Raw genomic sequence first — 22,935 nt, forward strand, 5'->3', positions numbered from 1 at the left:
AAATATATATGTTTTTTAAATATAGGCTCAGGTTCCTGGAAGACACGTTATTACAGCATCACATATAATCTACTGGTTCATAAATGAATACCGGATTTTTAAACACTAGTAAATCTGTCTGATATGTGTTCCAACCAGCGTATCATACACCTTTATCAGCATCCTATAAGATATACCTCCTTCTCCTAACAATAAACAGATGTTAATTTTCATCATAATTCATGTGTTTGTCTAAAAGCTCAGTTCAGTGCCCAGGGGCTATATAATAGTTGGAATTTGGAAGTGCGGTTCAACTGGAATCAGTCTTAAAACAGGATTCAGTCTTTCAGAACGATTGCCTAATACTGAACAAAAGCCTTGGCTTTTGCTTTCAAATTTAGTACTTGGTCTGAATGTTGAGACCGAATTGGACCATGAACTCCTGTTCTGCTAGGTTTATACTCTGAATTAAGGTAGGGGCAAGTTACAAATATTGGGAAACAGTCTGCAGAGAAGGGAAAAGGCTGGTGGCATGAACTTAAATTTGTTGAATTCTTTCCAGACACAGGCTCGAAGAGTAAAGTGATTCAAAACCAACTTCGCCTAGTGAAGTTATTTATGATAAAGTATTGAGCTGTTTTCGTCCATGTTTAAATGTTGGTTCTTTCATACTATTCGTGTTTCTAGACATACATTTTCGTGATTTTGCTTCCATATCAAGAATGAAGGGCTGTCTCCATTCGCAGAGCACTGTCAGGATGCTCAGCTGTGGAATCGAACCCCTTTGCCAAACGAAGGCAATGGGTTTGTGTCAGAGCCAGGGAACGAATGGGAGCGTTGGTTTTGAAGGTGTTTGTTTGCTCTTCTTAAATGTTAGGGGCCTTAAGTGCGAACATATGCCTTGATCCAAAATGCGTTCAAAGGAAGCACTGACGGCATGTCCAGTGGGCTTTCTGACCTCAAAGCATTTGTTAGGGGACCGGTAGATGCTGGAAGCAATGGCAGACGGGTTCAATGACACGAGTAGAGTTGATATAAGCAGTTTAGGTGAACTGTGGTCAGTTTTTTCATTTTCTTTCCTTTTCTGTCATTTGCCCACAGTAGGCCCTGTTTGTAGCCCGTTTATGCCTGCCTCTCTTATGGCATTATCTCATTTTTTTTTTTTTTAAATTAAAGAGGTTATTTTTAAGTAATCTGTATACCCAACGTGGGGCTTGAACCTACAGCCCTGAGATCAAGAGTCGCACGCTCCACTGACTGAGCCAGCCAGGCACCCCTCATTATCTCATTATTGACACAATCTTGCCTTACCTTTTAGGTTTGAAATAGTAGCATTGTTTGGTGAATAGGCATCATTTAGGTTGACAGCAGGCAGTTCTGCATGCATGGGCACCTTTTCTGTAGCTTTTATTCCAAATGGCTCTGCTGATGCAGCATTTTCTTATTTTCTTTCCCCTTGATATTTCACTTGAAAACTCTCTTAGTCATCCACCCAGTTACATATTAAAAAACTTGCATTGCGTATAAAAGTGCTGTAAGCTGGTGATACGGCACCTGTAAGGAGGTCTAAATCTGGTGGTGGTGTTATTTGTAACAGACAAATAGAGCATAAATTATTACAATTCCAAGTAGTCAAAACTGAGAGAAGATCATTTGGTGGAGAATTTTATTGTGACCTTTTAAATTATTTTTTCTTAGTGCTAACACATGTGAACATGTGTGCATCCGTATTCACACACAGGATATATGTGTATATATATATATATACACACACATATGCATGTACATTGTATATAAATACACACGTATACACATATGTGTGTGTATAAAAAACAAGAATAAAAGCTCTTGGGCCTTTTGGGGGGTTAGTGGATGAAGATTTATTTATAATTGAAATGGCCTTGGGCTAATTGAGAGGTAAGACCAGGCTTCTTTTTTTTAAATATAATTTATTGACAAATTGGTTTCCATACAACACCCAGTGCTCATTCCAACAAGTGCCCTCCTCAATGCCCATCACCTACTTTCCCCTTCCCCACCCCCCATCAACCCTCAGTTTGTTCTCAGTATCCAGGAGTCTCTTATGGTTTGCCTCCCTTCCTCTCTGTAACTTTTTTCCCCCTTCCCTTCCCCCATGGTCTTCTGTTAAGTTTCTCAAGATCCACCTATGAGTGAAAATACATGGGATCTGTCTTTCTCTGTATGACTTATTTCATTTAGCATAATACCCTCCAGTTCCATCCACGTTGCTGCAAATGGCCAGATTTCATTCTTTCTCATTGCCAAGTAGTATTCCATTGTGTATATAAACCACAATCTCTTTATCCATTCGTCAGTTGGCGGACATTTAGGCTCTTTCCATAATTTGGCTATTGTTGAACGTGCTGCTATAAACATTGGGATACATGTGCCCCTGTGCATCAGCACTCCTGTATCCCTTGGGTAAATTCCTAGCAGTGCTACTTCTGGGTCATAGGGTAGGTCTATTTTTAATTTTTCGAGGAGCCTCCACACTGTTTTCCAGAGCAGCTGCACCGGTTTGCATTTCCACCAACAGTGCAAGAGGGTTCCCGTTTCTCCACATCCTCTCCAGCATCTATAGTCTCCTGATTTGTTCATTTTGGCCACTCTGACTGGCGTGAGGTGATACCTGAGTGTGGTTTTGATTTGTATTTCCCTGATGAGGAGTGACATTGAGCATCTTTTCATGTGCCTGTTGGCCATCTGGATGTCTTTTTTGGAAAAGTGTCTGTTCATGTCTTCTGCCCATTTCTTCACTGGATTATTTGTTTTTTTTTGGGTGTGGAGTTTGGTGAGTTCTTTATAGATTTTGGATACTAGCCCTTTGTCCGATATGTCATCTGCAAACATCTTTTCCCATTCCGCTGGTGGCCTTTTAGTTTTGTTGATTGTTTCCTTTGCAGTGCAGAAGCTTTTTACCTTCATGAGGTCCCAATAGTTCATTTTTGCTTTTAATTCCCTTGCCTTTGGAGATGTGTCAAGTAAGAAATTGCTGCGGCTGAGGTCAAAGAAGTTGTTGCCGGCTTTCTCCTCTAGGGTTTTGATGGTTTCCTGTCTCACATTCAGGTCCTTCATCCATTTTGAGTTTATTTTTGTGAGTGGTGTGAGAAAGTGGTCTAGTTTCATCCTTCTGCATGTGGCTGAGACCAGGTTTCTGAATGTCATGGTAGACATATTTTTGAGACAAGGGCATTCACACACCTTTGGAGACAGGTATCGACATAGCCCACTAGGTTTTGGAATGTTTCTATTTGGAGGTGGGATGGGTACAGAAAGCTGGATTGCCGTTTTTGTGTTCACTGACTGAAACAGATCTGAAACCCAGGCACACGATTCAGTAAACAAAAAAGAATGGAGACAGGGATGATTATAATTCGCTAGTGTAATCCACTAGTAATCCATAGAGTTCATTTTAGAGTAGAATTTAGCTCCTTTGTGCTAAGACTTTGCCTTTTCACTTTTATTGTTGTGACAGAGGTTATTCATAAGTCTGTCTTTGCATCCTTGCCGGGAAGGTGCCCTTTTACAGCCTTTTTGTGATACCCGGTGACATCACCTACGTATTTCCCATAACCGGGAAGGATAGGACTCGTATGGAAGAATTTGGAGGTGTATTCATTTTTCCTCAAGAAATTTTTAAAACTAAACTGTGTTTTAACTACATTAAAGGATTTTAAGAGCATCGATGTAATACTTTGGTCATCTTGACACAAATGTTTTCACTTTTCTGGTTCCTTCCTAGTCTCTGTTCATATGTGAATTTATTTTACGTATTTAGAATCATGTCTGTTTTTCCATTTAACATAAAGACGTTTCCATTGTTTTGAAGTCTTTATTATTACACTTTCAGTTGTTACACAATAGCTCATTCGCTACTTATTTTCTTCTAAAGCCTTTTAAAGTATTTGCTATGTTTCTTTTCTGGCTGGTTCGTATTAACATGCTGCCATAGTTATTTGAAAGTTTTATGCAACTATTAATAATATTAGTTCTCTTCACACATGATTTCTGTTCTTATATAATCCCTCATGAATATACATGTGGTATAAATATATATAACACATATATAGCCATTTCTTAAAAGTCACTGGAAACTACTGCATAATTCATAATCAACAGCAGGAAAGCCCTGCATTTTACTGAGTAATTAACTGCTAATTCAGCCTTTCGGGTGTTTTTTTCTCTCTGACATGCCATATTGTTAGTCTGACTTAACCTTTCATTACTGTTCTTGCATTTCATATTTGTACATGAAAGTTAAAGTAAATACTACATAAAATAAGTGAAGCTTTATTTGATAATTCCAAGTATTTATATTGAAAACCATTCTTTATATGAACTTAAAGGCTGGTGTGGAATCTACATTAGTGTTGTAATAGTTCCAATATTTAGGCATTTATTCTTAATAATTCTTTTCTACATAAGTCTTTTGTCTGCAACAGTTACCAGGAAATAGAATAAAACACGGAATATACTAAAGTTTGTTGGGAGGGTGGCGTTCAAGCGTATCATATAGCTGACTTTGGGCTTGTGATAATGTGAAATATATCGAATAGTGCTTTACTTCAAAGCTGACATTCATAGCCTGAATCATATTAATCTCTCTTGGTGTTTATGCATATTTATTTAACCATAGTTGTGTCTTATTTCTGAATCTTAGTTCCTCCTATGTTTGTAAGTTTTAAAATTCTATTGTTACTATCATTGACTGAGTACTTAAGGATTATATTTCTAGTATTTAGAAATACTCTTCCTTACCATGGTGTTTTAGCTTTTTTTTAGTGCACTTAATTTTTTTTTTTTTTACATGAGATAAACGGGATATTATATGTACTCTTTTGTTCAGCTGAAGGGTTTTATTTTCCATCTGCTACCTGTGATGTCTACACAGTGAAATCTGTTTCTGTGCCTCTGAGTTATGCCTGGTTGCTTCTGGGCTCTTCCCTCCCGGTCGCCTTTGCGAGTCTGCAAATTTCGGGTCAGCTCCGGTACCAGTGGAGACCCTTCTTCGAGGCCCTCTGCCCTGTTTTATGCCTGGATGACAAAGAGATTGTGTGGATCCAGCCAACATCCTTCATTTCTAGTAGCTCCTGAAGAGAAGAAAAAAGAAAGTAGTTAGGAGAGTAAGATGTCAGGTCTCTAAAGATACCTGCATTTAGAAATTGAGTGTTTTCTTTTTTTAATCAGAGTGATCATATCGTACTTTTATTTATGTCTTCTCTTTGATAATGTTTCTTCAGGAACTCCCAAGAGTCCTCCTTCTTCATCAGATGTCTAAGCAGGAGGGTGCATGGACCATACTTCCGTTGTTACCACAGTATGTTTAATTTGAAATGTGTGAAGTTTGACGTTTCCACCTGAACATTCACTCCTCTTATTGAGTGTGTTTTTCCTCAGAGTCAAGAAAATTTGAACTCTGTTTTTTATGACTACTACGTTACCCAGATTTCTTGATTCTTTTAACCATGAATGGCTTCTATTTTTAAATATATTGCTTTCTTAAAAGATAAAATGTTGATATATTTGATAGTTACGTTTGAAAATTGTCTCCCTTCTGGACTGGTGGTGCTACAGAGAGAAGTTCAGAATTCTAGCTGTTTGATAAACTATTAGTATCTGGCTTTTGAAACTATACATTGAAGGAAAATACAGGGGAAAAAAATCTAGATTTCTTGCCATTTTATGTCTTTCATCCTGCTTGTCAGTTTTAAACTTTATTATAAACTCATTTTATAGAAGTGATTACCATAACCTATTTCTCTTTGTCAGCTTTTCTGTAACGTATAGCAGAAATTCATCATGGATTTTCTTCTGTGAAGAAGAGACAAGAATACAAATTCCGGAACTCTTAGAAACACTCAGAAGATATGACCCATCCAAGGTGAATACAATTTCAATACCAGTATTTATCTATTGGAAGAAATGCTTAAGAGAAGATTTAATTTTAAGAGGTTTGCCAATCCAATAAAACCACCTAGTTTAAAATGAGAAAGAATGAAATAACAGTTGACTGTCTCGAAGCAGTGTTGAATCATTTCTCTTTGAGGTTTCTGTCGCTTTCAGAGGGATAGAACTTATAAGGAACCCTTTTTAAATGAAACCAATCTATTTATAGGTGGTGGCAATTTCAGAGAGTTAAAAAGCTATAGCCCAGAGTTAAGAAATAAGTGTAAATTGCTTATTTCTCTTTGTCAACGATGACCACGTATTATTTTAGATGGGAGTATTTCTTGGTTGCCAACTGTGTGTCAAGCACCATGACAGCAGGGGCTAGGACAGATGCACATCCTGATGACATGGCTGGTACAGAATGACAGGGAGAAAACAAGCCATTAAAGAAGCAATGAAAAGGGAGATGGCTTATAGTCAGGGAAGCCTAGGGTGCTGTTAGAAGCATATAGCAGGGCATCCAGCCTAATCTGGAAGGGTCACGACAGGAGGTGAACTTTAATCTGAGTCCTGTGGGACGAGTAAGAGTTAACAGGAGAGAAAGAGAGTGTTTTAAGCAGAGGGAACAAAAGTTGCGAAGGTCTGGAGGTAACGGGGGCATCTCGTGTTCGTAGTTCAGTGCGACTTTCCATATCCGTATCTTTCATATTGTCAGGTTTTGTTTTATTCTGGGCAGATACGACGTAGCAATTGGATCTTGTTTATTTCTAAGTCGCTAGCACTGAGCAGAGCATTTGACACGTAATGGGTGGTCAGTGAGTATTTGTGAATGGCCGAATAACCCCGTGATGGCCGCCTTCCCGATGGCCCACGTCGCGTCTCAGGAGGATGTCTTGGAGACGTGGCGAGAGTCATCAGGTCTGCAGTTCTCTTGGAGAAGCCCGGGTTATACCCTGATCACCACATGGAATCTTTAAACTTGGAATAAACAGAAGTGGGCCCTTGGGGTACCACTGGATGCCTGCCCCACCCCTCTTCTGGTGCCCACTCCCAAACTAAATCAGGCTTAATGAGAGTGTGGGGAAGGAAAAGTGGCTTCTTGAGTGTCTGCTTGGTTTGTTGATGTAGACGAATGATGTTGGGCACCAGTGACCATTCTCAAACACCGGAAAGTTTGTTACCTTAACAGAACCACTGGTTTCGATGTTCTTTAAAAGTCTCAAGGGTCCATTATGGTTCCTTTTTGTGCTTTTGCTTTCTGGGAAGATACAGACATAATTGAATGAGCAGGTTGTCGGGTTAAAAAGAAAAATCCTTCGAAGGAGAAGAGAATTACGAAATGCGTCTCATCCCGTCTTTTCAGATGATGCTAACCAGCATCCATGTACTTTGGCCATGTTGCGCGTAAAACATTTGTTAGGCTGCTGTGTTTCCTTTTGACTCGAGAAAAACTCCCAAGTGTTTTTTTGGATATAGGAGTTTTAATCTCCTCCTAGTGTTCATTTCACCTGGAGATTATTTTTCCATTATCCATAGCTCTAATTCTGTGCAGAAGATGGTGACTCACTGTGCTTTTTAATGAAAATTGGAAGGATAAATTTAAAAGTTCAAAGCAAGTTCATGAAAAGCAAGTACAGAACAGAGGTAAAATGAGATGCTTTCCTCCTCTCTTCTGAACTCAGCCTTTAAAAAAGAAATCTAGGATGCTTTATTTCTTTTGAAACTAGCATTAGGAAATAAAGATTACATAATGTTTAAGTTAGCTCAAACCAGTGTGCTTTTTCCCCCTACCATTTGAAATTTTAGAAACAAAGCTATAAAGCCAACCCGGCTTTGCTAGTGACACAAATAAACTCTATTAAAATAATAATTATGTCGTGTGTTAGAGCATCAGACTTTTTTTTTTTTTTTTTGGATTCTGATGTCTTTTCCCCTTCCATATCTTTGTCATTCTTATGCAAATTTATGCTGTTATACAATATTTTAAATGAGAAATTTTGATCTTTATTAAAGTAATTAATCTTTGTTAAACTGCCTTTCCAGGTGATTTCTATAAATTTCTGTGTCTTGCTGGATTCTTTCTTTTTTTCCCTGCCGTATGCTTTTAATGTGAGCATGCATTTGCTGAAATGTCTTGACATTTTTTTTAATAGAGGTGAAACCAGGGTGCTGGTAAAGAGTAATTCTCAGATACTTATAGAACATTCTCTGTGTTGTTCTTTTACAGTTTATCTTGATTATAATTGTCTTTATTATGAAGCTATTAAGAAAATCATTAAGAAGGATAGGGGAAGTGCCCTTTCCAACAGATTCCATATTAATTTCTCCCTTAAATTAGTTTACAGTATCTCCTCCCTTTCCAAATATTGGAAAACAATCTTATATACTAGATAATAGCTGGACACTGCCATTAGGAGTTAAAACATAGAAACATGTTCTGCATAAAATTATATTTGCAACAGGAGATTATAACAGTGAAGGGTTCGTGAGAAAGGTGCTGAAAATCTCCTGGAGTGTTTTCTTTTCTTTAAACAAGCTATATTGACAGGGTAGGTTAAATGTGATGATTTTCACATTGGGTAACATTTAGCAGTTTGATAAAGTGCTATAGTATTGATTTTTAAAAAAGGATCACGAATTTTCTATCTTAAGCCAAAGCCATTTGCCTTATAATTATCCCTCTTGCCCAGTGATGACTTAAAATCTCCATAAAGCATCGGGAAGAAGCTCATGATGTAGTTCTGTAACCTTCACACACAGTTTTGTTGGTGGCTTACATGTGTTCAGTTAGGACCTGTTGCTGAATTGACTGAAACCAAGAGCCTGGGAGGTACCGGGGACACACCCATAAGCAGAAGAAACAATACCGTGTCCCTCCTGCTCTCGTTTTTCTGATAAGGAGCCGAGAGTGAGGTGGTGATGGTTGAAATAGAGAAAATATGCAAAGCATTTAGGACTTAGGGTGTTTGGTTTAATTACTTTTGCTTCTTTTTTTTTTTTTTTTCAACGTTTATTTATTTTTTTTTGGGACAGAGAGAGACAGAGCATGAACGAGGGAGGGGCAGAGAGAGAGGGAGACACAGAATCGGAAACAGGCTGCAGGCTCTGAGCCATCAGCCCAGAGCCCGACGTGGGGCTCGAACTCATGGACCGCGAGATCGTGACCTGGCCGAAGTCGGATGCTTAACCGACTGCGCCACCCAGGCGCCCCTACTTTCGCTTCTTTAATAGGGTAGTTGCCTTTTGAAGCTTTCTTGGGCTTGCTCCATTCATTTAACAAAAACTGGTGAGCATTTATTACGCGTTAGGTATGCTGGTGAGGATACAGCAGTGAGCAAAATGGACAGCTTCCGTGTCCACAAGGAGGGGAATAATCTTGTGGCAGGGGAGATAGGCAAGGAGCCAAAGCGCGAACAGCGTGTCAGGTGGTAATAACTGCGGAGAAGAAGAAAGCAGAATGAGAGCGATGCGGGATAGAATGGGGTTGGGCTGACTCTTCTGTATGGGATGTTCAGGGAACACCTTGCTGATCGGGTCACTAAAGAACGGCATATGAAGGAACCAAGGGAGTGAGCCATGCGTGGCCTGCTCCTGTGTCAGACCGCCTGCTTCGTACCTCCGCTTGTCTCATCGGAATCTCAGATCCAACATGTGAAAAACTGAACTCTTAATGCCCCCTTTAAACCTCTCCCACCTTCAGTCTCCCTCACCTCAGAAATGGCATCGTGGTCCATCCAGGTGGCTCCTGTAAAAAAAAAAAAAACCTAGGACTCGTGATTGATTCCTCTTTTTCCCTCAACCCCATGTTGGCGTATTCCATTGAGTCTACCTCCGAAATACATTTTCTTTCATCCTCTCTCCATATTTGATACAACTGCTCTGGTCCAGGCTACCATCCTGTCTTGCCTCGACAATTATTAGGGTCTCCTCACTGGCCTCTTGGTGTCTACTCTTGCCATCCTAATAAGCTAGCCTCTCAATAATCTAGCCTCATAATCCTGATAATCTCGCCTCTCATTCAGATCATACCACGCACCTGTTCAAAAGCCTCCACCTCCAGCTAAGATAGTTTCACTTGATACAGCATTTTAGGGTGGCAGTGATTTTCCTCTGTCACTGTAAAGATGTTGTTCTGTTGTCCTTCACATTCTGTTGTTTCTCTTACAAATTCAACCGTATGCCTTGTCTTAGTTCCTTTAAAAGAAATGTGTCCACCCTTTTCCCCTCAAGCTACTTTTAAGGTTTTCTCTATCTTTGGTTTTTTTGACCACCTGCTTCTGTGGCCTCCTCTGTTCTTATCTTTATTGGTGTTTAGGGAGCTTCTTGAATCTACGGCTTGATGACTCTTGTTCGTTTTAGAAGATTCTGAGGCTGTATTCCTTCAAATGTTGACTCCGTTTCATTCTATTTCTCCTCCTATTCTGGTCTTCCAATTTTTCATGGGTTTTAGACCTTCTTACTCTGTCCCATATTGCTTTTATGCTCTTTTCTGTATTGTCCTCCTTTTGTTTTCTTTTTTATACACCAATCTGGGTATTTTTTACTGACTTACCTTCCAGGTCACTAATCCTACCTTCCCTGATGTGTAATATCCTCTGAATTCCTAATTTCAGTTGCAGTGTTCAGTTTTAGAATTTCCATCTGACTTTTGTTTCTTATTCTAGCTCTTTGGTAAAATTCTTTATCTTTTCATCTATTTCCTTAAATATGTGAATACTACTCATTTTTTGATAACGGAAGAATTTGATTTATCTGTGCATCTCATTTCTCTCTGTTTTTGTTCTGGTGCTGTTTTTTTGGCACATGTGGTAGTTTTTCCCTAAATGCTAGATACCGTATGTGAAAAATTGAAGAGGCTGTGGATGATATTCCTTTCCATACGAGCAATATTTTTCCGGGTTGTAGACTGTGTTTAGGTAGGTCTATTATACAGATTGCCCTTACTCCTAGATCCCTTTCTTCCAGCAGATCCTGCACATGAGCTTTTGGTCAGCAATTAGGCCCTCTACTGCTGCTTTCCATTTGGCTCTTCTCTTGGTTTTTGCTTGTTTATTTTATTTTTTTTGTTTGTTTGTTTTTCCTTTTTTTTTTAGCCTAGGAGTTGAAGGGAAATCATATGCAGAATTTGGGACTCCTTTCTCCGGATCCACTTAAATCTCTACCTTGTTGGCAGCCTCCAGCCCCAACCGCTGTCTCAGTCCAGCAGGCTGCACGGTCCCAGCTGCTGCCTTCTGTTGTGTGCCATTGGCTGCTATGGGAACCAGCAAATTCCATGGGGGGAGTGACTATGGGGTTCCCATGCATGGGCTTCCCTTCTTTCTCGGATATTTTTCTTCATCTACTCTCTGTCTTTGTTTTCCGATGCCCGTGATTATTTGGTTTAAGTGTTTTCTCCAGCTTTAATACTTGCTCTCAGTGGGAGAGCAGGTCTGATCCAGGCTATTCTGTTGTGGCCAGAAGTGTAAGTCTTCTACCGCACTTTGAGTAAAGTCTGTGTTGCTTTCCACGGGCATCTAAAATGCACCCTCGGCTGTCCCCTGTGTCTTTCATACCATGTTTCCCCATACCCACTGTATTCCAGCCACATTGGACTTCCTTTTTTATCTAAGGTATCAAGCTTTTCTCACCTTGGGACTGTGTATTAACTGCCTTGATGGCTCTTCCCTGGATTTGTGCATAGCTGGCCCTTTGGTATTATTTACTCTCAGTTCAGATGTTAGCTCATGAGAGGTTTCCCTTTCTTTGCCGGGAAGTCCCTGGGTACTGTGTTTTCATCACAGCACATCGCAGTCACCAAATGAACCTGCTTTATTTACTTATTTTCTGTGTCCCCACTATTGCATAAGCTGCGTTCTCACATGATGTGGAATAAATGTTAAATGTTAATTGAATGAATAAATGAATAAAATAGGCACCGATTCTGGAAGGAATTTTTCAGATTCTCCTTTGCAGACCTCAGTATGGCATAAAGGAACACTGTTTTCTTTGCCTTAATAGTATTTTGATGTGGAATTTTCTATAAAATACCACTTCTACATGTTTATGGCATAAAGATGCCATTTCGTTGATCCTGTTAATATACTAAGCTACTCTCTTTGTAAAGATTATGCCATCTTGCTTATCATAGAGTATTGCATTTTTGTTAAAATGCTTTAGAAAGTAATAATCTGTGCTAATTCTCTATCGCCCAGAGGATTTAATTAACTAAAATTAATGACGTGACTTTGTTTTTGGTCCTATACGAAATGGCTTTTTAAGAAAATGACATTTTATATCTTTATTTGACAGGAATGGTTTTTAGGAAAAGCATTACATGATGAAGAATCTACAATAATTCACCATTATGCCTTTTCTGAAAATCCTACCGTTTTTAAATATCCAGACTTCGCTGCTGGCTGGGCTCTTAGTATTCCACTTGTAAACAAGTAAGGATTTACTAGACTTTGTGTGTGTGTGTGTGTGTGTGTGTGTGTGTGTGTGTGTGTGTGTGTATGTGCGGTTCAACTTCTGTTTCACTGAGTCCTGTAACTGATGGATCCCAAGTGAGTTTTGCAGCCTGAGGCAGTGTGTGGTGGGGCGGGAGGACCTGGAACAGGAGCCTGAGGAACCTTGAGGTTCTTGCTTCTGCTCTGTCACTTACTAGTGCCCTCAGACTGATGACTCACCCCTTCCTTATTTCCTCTTCCTCACCTGCAAAATAAGGTGAATAATAAATTGTGGGACCAAGGGAGGGCACATAAGTACTCTGAGAACTCTACACCCAGAGGGGTTATTACTATTATTAATGGATCTGGTTAGCTACAGATGTGATTTTGATTGTCAGGAAGAAGATGAATCAGTAACATTGCCCGGGGGTGGGAGCTGATGACAGATTATGTGCGTCGGTACACACGTTTAAACATGGGCCAGGCAAGAGGGACACTTAATCAGAGGCTCCATAGCTATTCGGGCCCAGATATTTGTGTGTATAATCACAATAATGCTTTTTTTTCAAGGTGAAAAGGAAAGATAATTAAGTTGTAATTCAGGAGAACCATGACTGTTGACAGGCTTTTAATTTGAATGCTTCCGATTAATTATTATGTGTTTTTTGTTCTTTAGGGAAGAGAAAGTTGGTAAAGCGGTTGTGGCCTTTGTATCTTCAAAGATGGAGGGTTTCTGTTATTTCTTACGTTGGGCGTGTTGTTTCTAGGGTTCAGAGTCTCAGAAACCTTTTGAGCCCGTGGTGGATGTGGGCTGGGTAGGCACGGTAGTCCTACCTTCTCATTTGTGGCTGGCCAACACTTGGTGACTACTCCCTTGACATTGGAAAGTGTTTTGTTTTTTTTTTGTTTTTTTTTTTTTTAATTTTTTTTTTTTTTTTTTCAACGTTTATTTATTTTTGGGACAGAGAGAGAGACAGAGCATGAACGGGGGAGGGGCAGAGAGAGAGAGGGAGACACAGAATCGGAAACAGGCTCCAGGCTCTGAGCCATCAGCCCAGAGCCTGACGCGGGGCTCGAACTCACAGACCGCGAGATTGTGACCTGGCTGAAGTCGGACGCTTAACCGACTGCGCCACCCAGGCGCCCCTTTTGTTTTGTTTTTTAACGATGTAAGACCCTCCTTCCCAATGTAGAATCCGCAAAGGGACAGTAACAACAAAACTTCCATGTTGTGTAGCCTTTCTTGCTGCTAGAGAGCAGCCAAGTGAGATGGCCTCCATTAGGCAGATGCACTCAGTCATATGGGGAAGGAGACGGTGCCTGGTGGTCCATTTGGCTTGAGAGGTCATGACAGAAGAGGAGTCCTTTGGGGGCTGGCAGCCGAGATGGTACTTCCTGACGGTGGCAGAGGCCCCAGCTCCTTGACGACCCATTTCTGGAGTATAAATCTGGAGGTTGTCCTGGGGATCTCAGCCTAGAGCCTCTCTATTCAGACTGTCCAGTAATTCAGCCAACTATATGCATTAATAAGTGCACTTTGTGCCCAAACTGGCCAGAGTGGATTCTGTTATCTCCGACTAAAACGCGTGACCCATAGACCCGTCCTGAGACTCTCGGGCAAGGACGCCCTGCCCCCAGCCTGTGCCAGGCATGCCTAGGAGGGCTCATACGTTTTCCCGGCCCCATTCTTGGAGGGCCTGGGCAGGAGGGGAGGGGCAACGAGAAGAGAGAGTTGTCATTTCCTTCTCACCCTGCACTGGTTGGCCTGGCTCTGCTCTCCGCTCTCTGCAGGGGTGAGGGGAAAATACTGCGTTTCAGCGGCCCAGGGTCATCTTTATTGTCAAATTCATTCAGCTTGGGTTTGCTGCTGTGACGAGTGGGAGCCCCTAGGACACTCTTCTCCCAGTATGTCCTGCAGCCCTGTGTTTGGGCCCAGTTCAGCTCCCTGTGTTCTGTCTGGACTCTCTGGAGCCACGAGTGGCACACCGCAGCCCCTCGGCCGTTCCTTGGGCCTTCGGGACTCTTCGCCCCGGCAGTCGCCTTCCTCTGGGTCTGTCCTCACCCTGTGGCTTCAGAGCCTGGAACTACGGGGGCTGCCTTCTCTCCAGAAGTTCTGGTGGCTGTGGTTTCTCCGACTTGTGACTCAGAAGCTCTTCGTCAGTCTGTCGTCTTCTCTTTCCTGGAGGGCCAAGTCCCCCGAGAGAGGGACAAGTACAGCTGACCCTGTCCTGTGCGGTGCACTGTTCCGAGCGCAGACGCCACACTCTTCTCCCAGGGCTGGAGAGAAACCCAGAGACCTGTGACCCTGGGCAGCAAGCCCGGGCTGTAACCATCTCTCTGAAGCCCGTATAACCCTCTCCTCATATCTCCCTTCCGATCCAGGAAGCCACTCATCTGGGAAACAAATCCGGTAGTTTATAGTTTCACTTTCTTTCCCTCCCCCATCTAGCAGGGACCTTGGTGGTGCCTTGATACGGAATGCACGTCACCTTTTCCTGAGTTAGATGTAATCGATAACTGTTAAGTACTGCTTTCCTTTTTTCTTTTTTCTTAAATTTTTAAATTTCTTTCAACGTTTATTTATTACTGAGAGAGAGAGAGCATGAGCGTGGAAGGGGCAGACACGGAATCTGAAGCAGGCTCCAGGCTCTGAGCTGTCAGCACAGAGCCCGACGCAGGGCCTGAACCCGCAACCTGCGAGATCACGAGCCGAGCCGAAGTGGGACGCCTAGCCGACTGAGCCACCCAGGCGCCCCAAGTATTGCTTTCCTTTTGACTTACTTTTAAACCACGTGAGTGAAAGTAGTCTGTGTTTTGCACCATCTTTGACTCCTAGAATCCTCTTAAAGGACCAGTTAGCCCAACTCCTTGCTTGCCATGCAGGCAATAAAGCATAACCTGTTCTTCAAAACCTCTTGGGTCTATGAATTCTGCCGTCTGGCTTCACTGCTTATAAGATGTAGAGGCAGCCAAAGCCCTGGCAGGTTCTGTTGGCCCTGGCTTACGCTCATAACTACCTCATGCTCACCACTGACTCACTGCCAGGGCCTTTGCGAACCGGTGCTCCAGGTTCTGCGCTAGCCAAGATACTGGTCTTATTAAGGGGAGACTATGTTATGGATGACCTGGTGTTCTGTGGAGGTGGTCCCACGGGCACGTGCTTCTCTCGTCCTCTTTCCGAAGTCGCTGAAAACATCTATTGGCAAGTGGCAGCTTACTCTGAGTACCGAGGGCCCCACTGCAGTGGGGTATGTAAGGAACTGCGGCTAAGGGAATTGGGGCCAAAAGGCTGGTCTTTTGTTCGAGTTCAGGAAATGTCCAGCCCTTCCCCCGTAACTCTGGCATGATAGAGGAGTAAGGCACCAGTCAGCCTTCTGCATTCCGTGTCGTCTGCTTTTACAACGCTGAACGATTGCCAACAAGCTGCACAATGTTTGTAGTTAATTAACGTCCATGGTCTTTGGTGTGCCTCCCCTCCCTTTCCCCTGCCAACAAAAACAAAACAAAAATGTGGGCTCTACCATAGTGGTGTCTTCTACCATACTTCCTTTCTCTTGGGATGCAGGCAAGTAATCAAACAAAATATAATGTAACCCATCTAGCATAGCAACTGTCCTGTGGCCAAGATCTATTTAGAAATGGTTTTCTCATAGGAGATTCTATACGTTCTTTAAGAACCCGGTATTATTCTTAGAACTAAAAGAGGCATAAAGTATCAACGAGCCCCACTGGCTGCAAAATTGGATCTTCCCAGTTGTTTTCTCCAGTTCCAAAGCTAATGTGCTGTTTCTCCCTGTTATTAGAAACTATATTAGTTAGCAGGCTGGATTAAGAAGATATCGTTACTGTAACTGGAAGGTGAGGTCTATGTTGGCCGATGTAGGGGTTCTGCCCTGTTATTGAGGACGCTGGTTCTGTCTCTCTCATGCTCAGTACACAGCATCCTGAAACCACATACATCATCAGTTCATCCTAAATCTGGTTCCCTTTGTTGATTTTCAAGGCAAAAAGGGCTTTCTGTGTATATATCTTATGTTCAGCAGTGAAGAAGCTCTCTAACCATGGAATGTAAGTGCTTATCTTCAGTCTCTAGTTGGATCTTGTCTGCTCGCAGTTGGTGGGGTCAACTTTAGGCATGTACCAACTCCTGGACCATTAATGGTTGCAGGGAATTTCAGTGCTTTGGTTGGGATCAAACAAATTCTGACCCTGGCGCCCATTTATAGGGCTCAATAATTTAATCAAAATGAGAAGTCTCTTAGGAAGAAGGAAGAGGAAGCTCCTATATTGTGTAGGCAATCAACAGTGCCCGCTACAGGAGTCTCCTTTTTTTTTAATTTTATTATTTTTTTTTTTATTAAATTTTTTTTTTCAACGTTTATTTATTTTTGGGACAGAGAGAGACAGAGCATGAACGGGGGAGGGGCAGAGAGAGAGGGAGACACAGAATCGGAAACAGGCTCCAGGCTCTGAGCCATCAGCCCAGAGCCTGATGCGGGGCTCGAACTCCCGGACCGTGAGATCGTGACCTGGCTGAAGTCGGACGCTTAACCGACTGTGCCACCCAGGCGCCCCTTAAATTTTAATTTTTAAGGTTTATTTATTTTTGAGAGAGAAAGAGAGAGCAGGAGAGAGGCAGAGGGAGAAGGAGACGCACAATCTGAAGTAGGCTCTAGGCTCTGAGCTGTCAGCACAGATCCTGACACGGAGCTCAAACCCACAAACCATGAGATCATGGTCTGAGCTGAAGTCAGACGCTTAACTGAAGTCGCCCCCCCTACCTTTTGTCTCCTTTTCTTGACTTTATGGCCCACTCGGTAGGTAGGGCAACTGTTAACCGTTGCTTAAGTATTTCTCCTACTCCAGTCATCAGAAAAACTGGTTACTTAAAAACATTTTACGACACACACTTTTATAGACTATTTCCCACCAAAAACATTTGCCCTAGTAATCCCACGTTAGTGAGTTTTGGATTAACACTGCCTAACATTTCCTGGTAATCCGTCTGTGTGATCTTCTAACAATAGCATCGATAAAAAAGTACTTGCAGTTTTGGAGACATTTACAATAAGACGATCTTTTCAAATAGGTGTTTTTACAGAACACTGTTACTGTTTTTTCCTGTTGTTTTTCCACCAGTAAAACTTACCTAGATTTCCTTCAATAGTTTGCTCTTTTGACTAGCTCACGAATGGGACTGTAAAAGTCAGCTAGGAACTTGAAGTTGAAGAGGCCCTCTGTCTGTTGCAAATTTCCAGTCTAGGTGGTTGTGTCTTTAGAGCTGTATTATTGGGACATGACTTAACGCCTTCTAAAAATAGGCAAGCTGAATATCAAATGTCCTATTTTCCAGGAACTGAATATTTAATGAGGAAATATTTTATCAAAGTAATTGGAATTTCTGCCCTTAATTGTTTTTTTTTTTCCTGGTATTGTTGGTCACTGCACTTAGCATTTGGAAAACCCTTGTGCTGTCTTGTATAGAAAAGTGAAACCTAGTTCCCATTTTAGGACTTGCCTTTTAAGTTAGGTGAACGCCTTGCACACTTTTAGGACTTGACCATGTTTTCAAGGTGACCGACTTAGGCTCACGAGACCGACTCATTGACATGAAGTTGGTGATGTTGAGGTAACCATCACTTAAGGTTATGGTAGACTCCACGGGCTGCTAGACGTAGCCACAGAATGTCAGTATACAGGGTGCCTGGGTGGCTTAGTAGGTTGAGCGTCCGGCTCTTGGTTTTGGCTCAGGTCATAATCTTGTCATTGCGGAGCCTGCTGGGGATTCTCTCTTCGCCCTCTCTCTCTGCGCCTCCCCTGCTCGTGCTCTTTCTCTCTAAATAAATAAACAAACAAGCAAAAAAAACAAAAAAAATGTATATATATCTGTTTACCCTCAGATTAGTCAGTGTTCATCTTAAAGAAATTCCATCAGTGGTCTTCAAGTTTTGCCTCTCTGAGATTTCCCCCAAATACAGATTTTCAAGAATGGAATGAGAAAGAAACTTGAAAAGTCAAAAAAGTAGAGAGCATGTTGAGGGTAACAAGTCGGAGGTACTTATTGTCTAGTAAGAAGGGGCTTGTCATGCATGGCCATCTAACAATGGATGTCACATGCCATTTGGTTCCTATCACAATTCTGTGTCCCTTGCCTGTGGCAGTGAGCCCAGGTATGAAGGTGATCTGATCAGAGTTTGGAGGCACTTAGCAGGAGTCCAGATTCCAAAGTTAAAAACTGGCTCGAACTGAGCAGAAATCAGACTGGACAAGATCCCTTGCCAGGGCAGAATTTTCTCTCTCACTGTCTATCGGGGGTGTATCTGAGAACACTGTCTCTGTACGTGTCCTCACCCACTCCTATTGACAAGTCTGTGGGCAGGAATTGCACAGGAATGTGACCGAGATTCCGCGGGCTGCTTTTGGAGCTATCTGCTGCCGAGCTGCATTAGTATCCACCCTGAGACAAATGCTTTAATACTAAACATAAATTATAACCTGTGTCCTTCTTTATCTTTCCTCGAGTTAGAAGTAAATTTTTAAAGAAATCTTTGTGGCTCAATGAGGCTGAAAACTCAGTACAGAGTTTTGACACTTATTACTACTTTTCCTTTAAAAATCACTGTGATTTCTCTCCAGTTAAAATATGTGTTAGGGGGGTTGTAATTGAGACTGATGGTCTAGTCTCTAGCCCTGTCACAAATACAGAACCGTATGTATTTCAGCGGCTTGGTTACGTACGGAATTCCGTCCCACCAGCTTGGAATCAAAGCATATCTTGCCCTCATTCATTCAGGCAGCTCCCCGAGTGCTTCTTTTGGCCAGGCATGGTGGGCGGGCGGTGCTGGCCATACAAAGAAGCTGTGGCACAGAAGGGGACTTACACACAACAGGATGTCGCACATGTGATCAAAGTAATGGAGCTTCCTTCCTATTCTGGGAGCAAAGGAAGTTTCCACTTATGCTGGTGGGCAAGTCTGGCAAAGTTCTGCAGAGAAAGTGCCCTTGAGTTTGATCTGGAAGAAAGGTTTGCCAGGTAAGGTTTGGGTGTGGGTGTGCTAGGCAGATGTTCAGCAGGAGAGGCGTGGGCAGGTGTGCACTGGGGGGGGGTGGGTACAGTGCTGGGTCGGTACTGGGAAGCTGGGCACCGGCGGTGCTCTCATCTGCACCGAAAGAACTGCTGAAGATTTCTTTAACCCTTTAACCAAGAAAGGGACTGGAAATGGTTTTTTTTTTTCTCCTTTCCTGAAACCACATTCTCTCTCCCCCCTAAAAACTCCATAAACTGTAGTTCCTTTGGGTTATTAAAAGAAGGAGACTGAAAAGTAGCAACTTTTGTTTCTCTGTCATGCAAGTTTTTTTTTTTTGTTTGTTTTTTTTTTCTTTTCTGTTCTCTTCTCTGTCAGTATTTGGTGTCAAGATTATCAGGAGTCACCAAACTTTGTGGCTTTGTTTTTTTTTTTTTTTTTAATTTTTTTTTTCAACGTTTTATTTATTTTTTGGGGGACAGAGAGAGACAAAGCATGAACGGGGGAGGGGCAGAGAGAGAGGGAGACACAGAATCAGAAACAGGCTCCAGGCTCTGAGCCATCAGCCCAGAGCCTGACGCGGGGCTCGAACTCACGGACCACGAGATCGTGACCTGGCTGAAGTCGGACGCTTAACCGACTGCGCCACCCAGGCGCCCCTGTGGCTTTGTTTTTAAGGCATTTAGTTTATTATAGTGTATTTTACGTTATTTGCCAGATGTTGAAACAATGAATGTTCCATTTGCAAAAAGGCTTGTGTTCGTTTCCTGGTCAACAAATAATTCCATTTCCACAAGTGCTTTGCCTCAAGGGAATGTGAAACTCTTAATTTTATGTTACAGTGTGTACTTGTATCTGTTTTCAAACATTAGAAGGTCTCGAGAATGTGTTATTCTTGTTCGATGCTTCTTCTGATTACAAAAAAGAAAACGGCCTCAAATTGTATCTGTTTTCTAGGCTTACCAAGAGGTTAAGGAGTGAATCCCTGAAATCCGACTTCACAATAGATTTAAAACATGAGGTACGTCTTGTTTTCTTTTTTAAAAGTTGTAGCAACTGAGAATCCACGTGTTTTGCTATAAAAGGTGTTTTTGATTCCCTACCAGCGCATCCCTTCCCAATGCATTTATACATTTTCTCCCCACCAAGGTAATTCTTCTCCAGCAAATTAGGTCTTTCTCTTTAAACTCACTTTCATCACGTAGGTGGAGAAGGAACAGTGGAAAAGGTTGCATCTGTGATTCTTGATTTTTTTTTTTTTTTTTTTTAAAGCTAGGTGGATGAGTGCAGAGGCGGATTTCTAAAAACATGCACAAATGTCGCAAAAGTACCTTTGGTCTTATTCGGCGCTTTGGTCGTACATATGCCTCGGTCGTGTCCCTGTCCTTGGCCCTCTGGGGCAGAACTGAGGCAGTTGGCCCTAAGCAGGCAGCTGCGGCATGCCAGCCTGGATGGACCCCAGCACCCCTGGCATCTAGTGGACATCTGTGACCCGTCGTCCTAGATGCAGGGGTCCCATCATGAATCATTCCTGAATCATTGTTAAGAAGGTTTCTTTGTGGGTTTCATTCACAGGCGCATCTCACTGCCTAAAACGGCCCCACCTTTCCCTCTGCAGGAATCTGTACTTGGGACGGTGGGGTCAACCTTGACATGTGCTCCTGGCAAGCTGCCAGGAGCAAATAAGGGCACTCGCAGCACCTTACCTTCTCAGGTGTTTGAATGTGATGAAATAGCCTATTTGAGGAGAAACATACATGTAAAAAAATCATTCTTTTCTCCCATAGAAAGGAAAGAACGATTAATTGAAAGTGCAGGCCTACCTAGATATTTTTAATGAAAAGTCAACTTTGGTATAGATACCCAGGTTCAGGAATCTATTAAAAATTAAGCACACACAGAAAATATTTCTAACCCATGTGAAAGGTATGAAGATCAGTCACAATATCTAAAAGCCCACCACCTGGCTTAAGAGCTAGCCCGTCATCAGTCGCTTTGAGACTACCTGAATGCAGCTTTCCTGTGTCCCCTTCATTCTCACTAGTTAAACACTTTCTTGAATTCTCTCTTCCTTTTCTTCATAGTTTTCATCATATGACTGTATCTCTGAATAACATATTATGCAGTTTTTTTAGTGTTTGTTTATTTTTGAAAGAGAGAGAGAGAGAGAGAGGGGCATGGAGTGTGAGAGAGGGAGGGGCAGAGAGAGAGGGAGACCCAGAATCCCAAGCAGGTTCCAGGCTCTGAGCTGTCAGCACAGGGCCCGATGTGGGGCTTGAACTCAAGAACTGGGAGATCATGACCTGAGCTGAAGTCGGGCGCTTAACTGACTGAGCCACTCGGGTGCCCCCATATCATGCAGTTTTGTTTCCTTCTGGACTTCATGTAAACAGAATTGCACCGTGAGTATTGTTCTGACTTGAAACTCATCCGTGTTGCTGCGTGCAGCCCTACTGAACTTATTTTCACTTCCTGCAGTAGTCTCTCCTATGACTATATCAGTTTACTTATCCATTCTCCTGGTGGTGGGCTTCTGGATTGCCATGACTTTTCTGCTACTATAATCATTACTTCTATGAGCATTTTGGATGTGTGTTAGGGCAATCCTCTGCAGGTGTTTCTCAAGGGCAGAGGCCCTTTAACTTTTTTTTTTTTTGACTGTGACCCACTTTAAAAAATACATTGTTCGGGGCGCCTGGGTGGCGCAGTCGGTTGAGCGTCCGACTTCAGCCAGGTCACGATCTCGCGGTCCGTGAGTTCAAGCCCCGCGTCGGGCTCTGGGCTGATGGCTCGGAGCCTGGAGCCTGTTTCCGATTCTGTGTCTCCTTCTCTCTCTGCCCCTCCCCCGTTCATGCTCTGTCTCTCTCTGTCCCAAAAATAAATAAAAACGTTGAAAAAAAAAATTAAAAAATACATTGTTCATTGTGACCCAACATATCAGTGTGTGTTGTTATTGTGTCTTGTTACTACTTCTAACATGGTATTGTTGTGGTCTATAGAAATATTTTTAGGTTTGCTTTATGGCCTAGTTCATGTTTCCTTTTCATAAGTGAAGTAAAAGGTGTATATGCTATAATTTGGGGGGGGGGGTGTAATATTCTCTTTATTAGATTAAAGGAGAAGTAGGTTTAATCTAAGAGGTTAATCTTCCTTCCTCCTTTCCTTCTTTCTACTTTTCTCTGCTTGATCTGTCATTTATTAAGGGAGGAATGAGAAAATCTTCCATTATAATGGTGGATTTGCCAGTGTCTCCTCTTGTAACTGCCAGCTTTTGCCTTTTATACTCTGAGAGTCTGTTAACTCAATGCATACAGGCTTACAATCATTATGTCTTCTTACGAATTTACCTTTATCTCTTGTGATGCTCTTTGCCCTAATGTGAATTAAATGTGTATTTAATGTTAGGAATATTTCTTTACCAGCTTTCTTTTGGTGTGTGGTTCATAATTCTCTCTTATCTTTTTCTTACAGCCCCTTTATGTCCTTATTGATTGATTGACAGAGACAGAGCATGTGCACATGTGAGCTGAAAAAGGGGCAGAGGGAGAGAGAGAGAATGTTAAGCAGGCTCCATGCTCAGCATAGAGGTCTTTTTC

At 42.1% G+C, this 22,935-nt stretch overlaps 1 protein-coding gene across 3 annotated transcripts in view; it reads left to right on the forward strand.

The window, feature by feature from the left end:
* B3GLCT (beta 3-glucosyltransferase) overlaps window positions 1–22,935 on the forward strand; it is a 121,464-nt gene that overhangs the window by 42,490 nt on the left and 56,039 nt on the right. For all 3 annotated transcript variants that reach the window (XM_045471313.1, XM_045471467.1, XM_045471393.1), the window contains 4 exons: window positions 5,241–5,317; window positions 5,770–5,881; window positions 12,178–12,314; window positions 20,297–20,360. In XM_045471313.1, the coding sequence (XP_045327269.1) occupies window positions 5,241–5,317; window positions 5,770–5,881; window positions 12,178–12,314; window positions 20,297–20,360 (390 nt within the window). The remainder of the gene's footprint in view (window positions 1–5,240; window positions 5,318–5,769; window positions 5,882–12,177; window positions 12,315–20,296; window positions 20,361–22,935) is intronic.

The sequence above is a fragment of the Leopardus geoffroyi genome, chromosome A1 (genome assembly GCF_018350155.1).
Source record: "Leopardus geoffroyi isolate Oge1 chromosome A1, O.geoffroyi_Oge1_pat1.0, whole genome shotgun sequence".
Taxonomy (NCBI): domain Eukaryota; kingdom Metazoa; phylum Chordata; class Mammalia; order Carnivora; family Felidae; genus Leopardus; species Leopardus geoffroyi.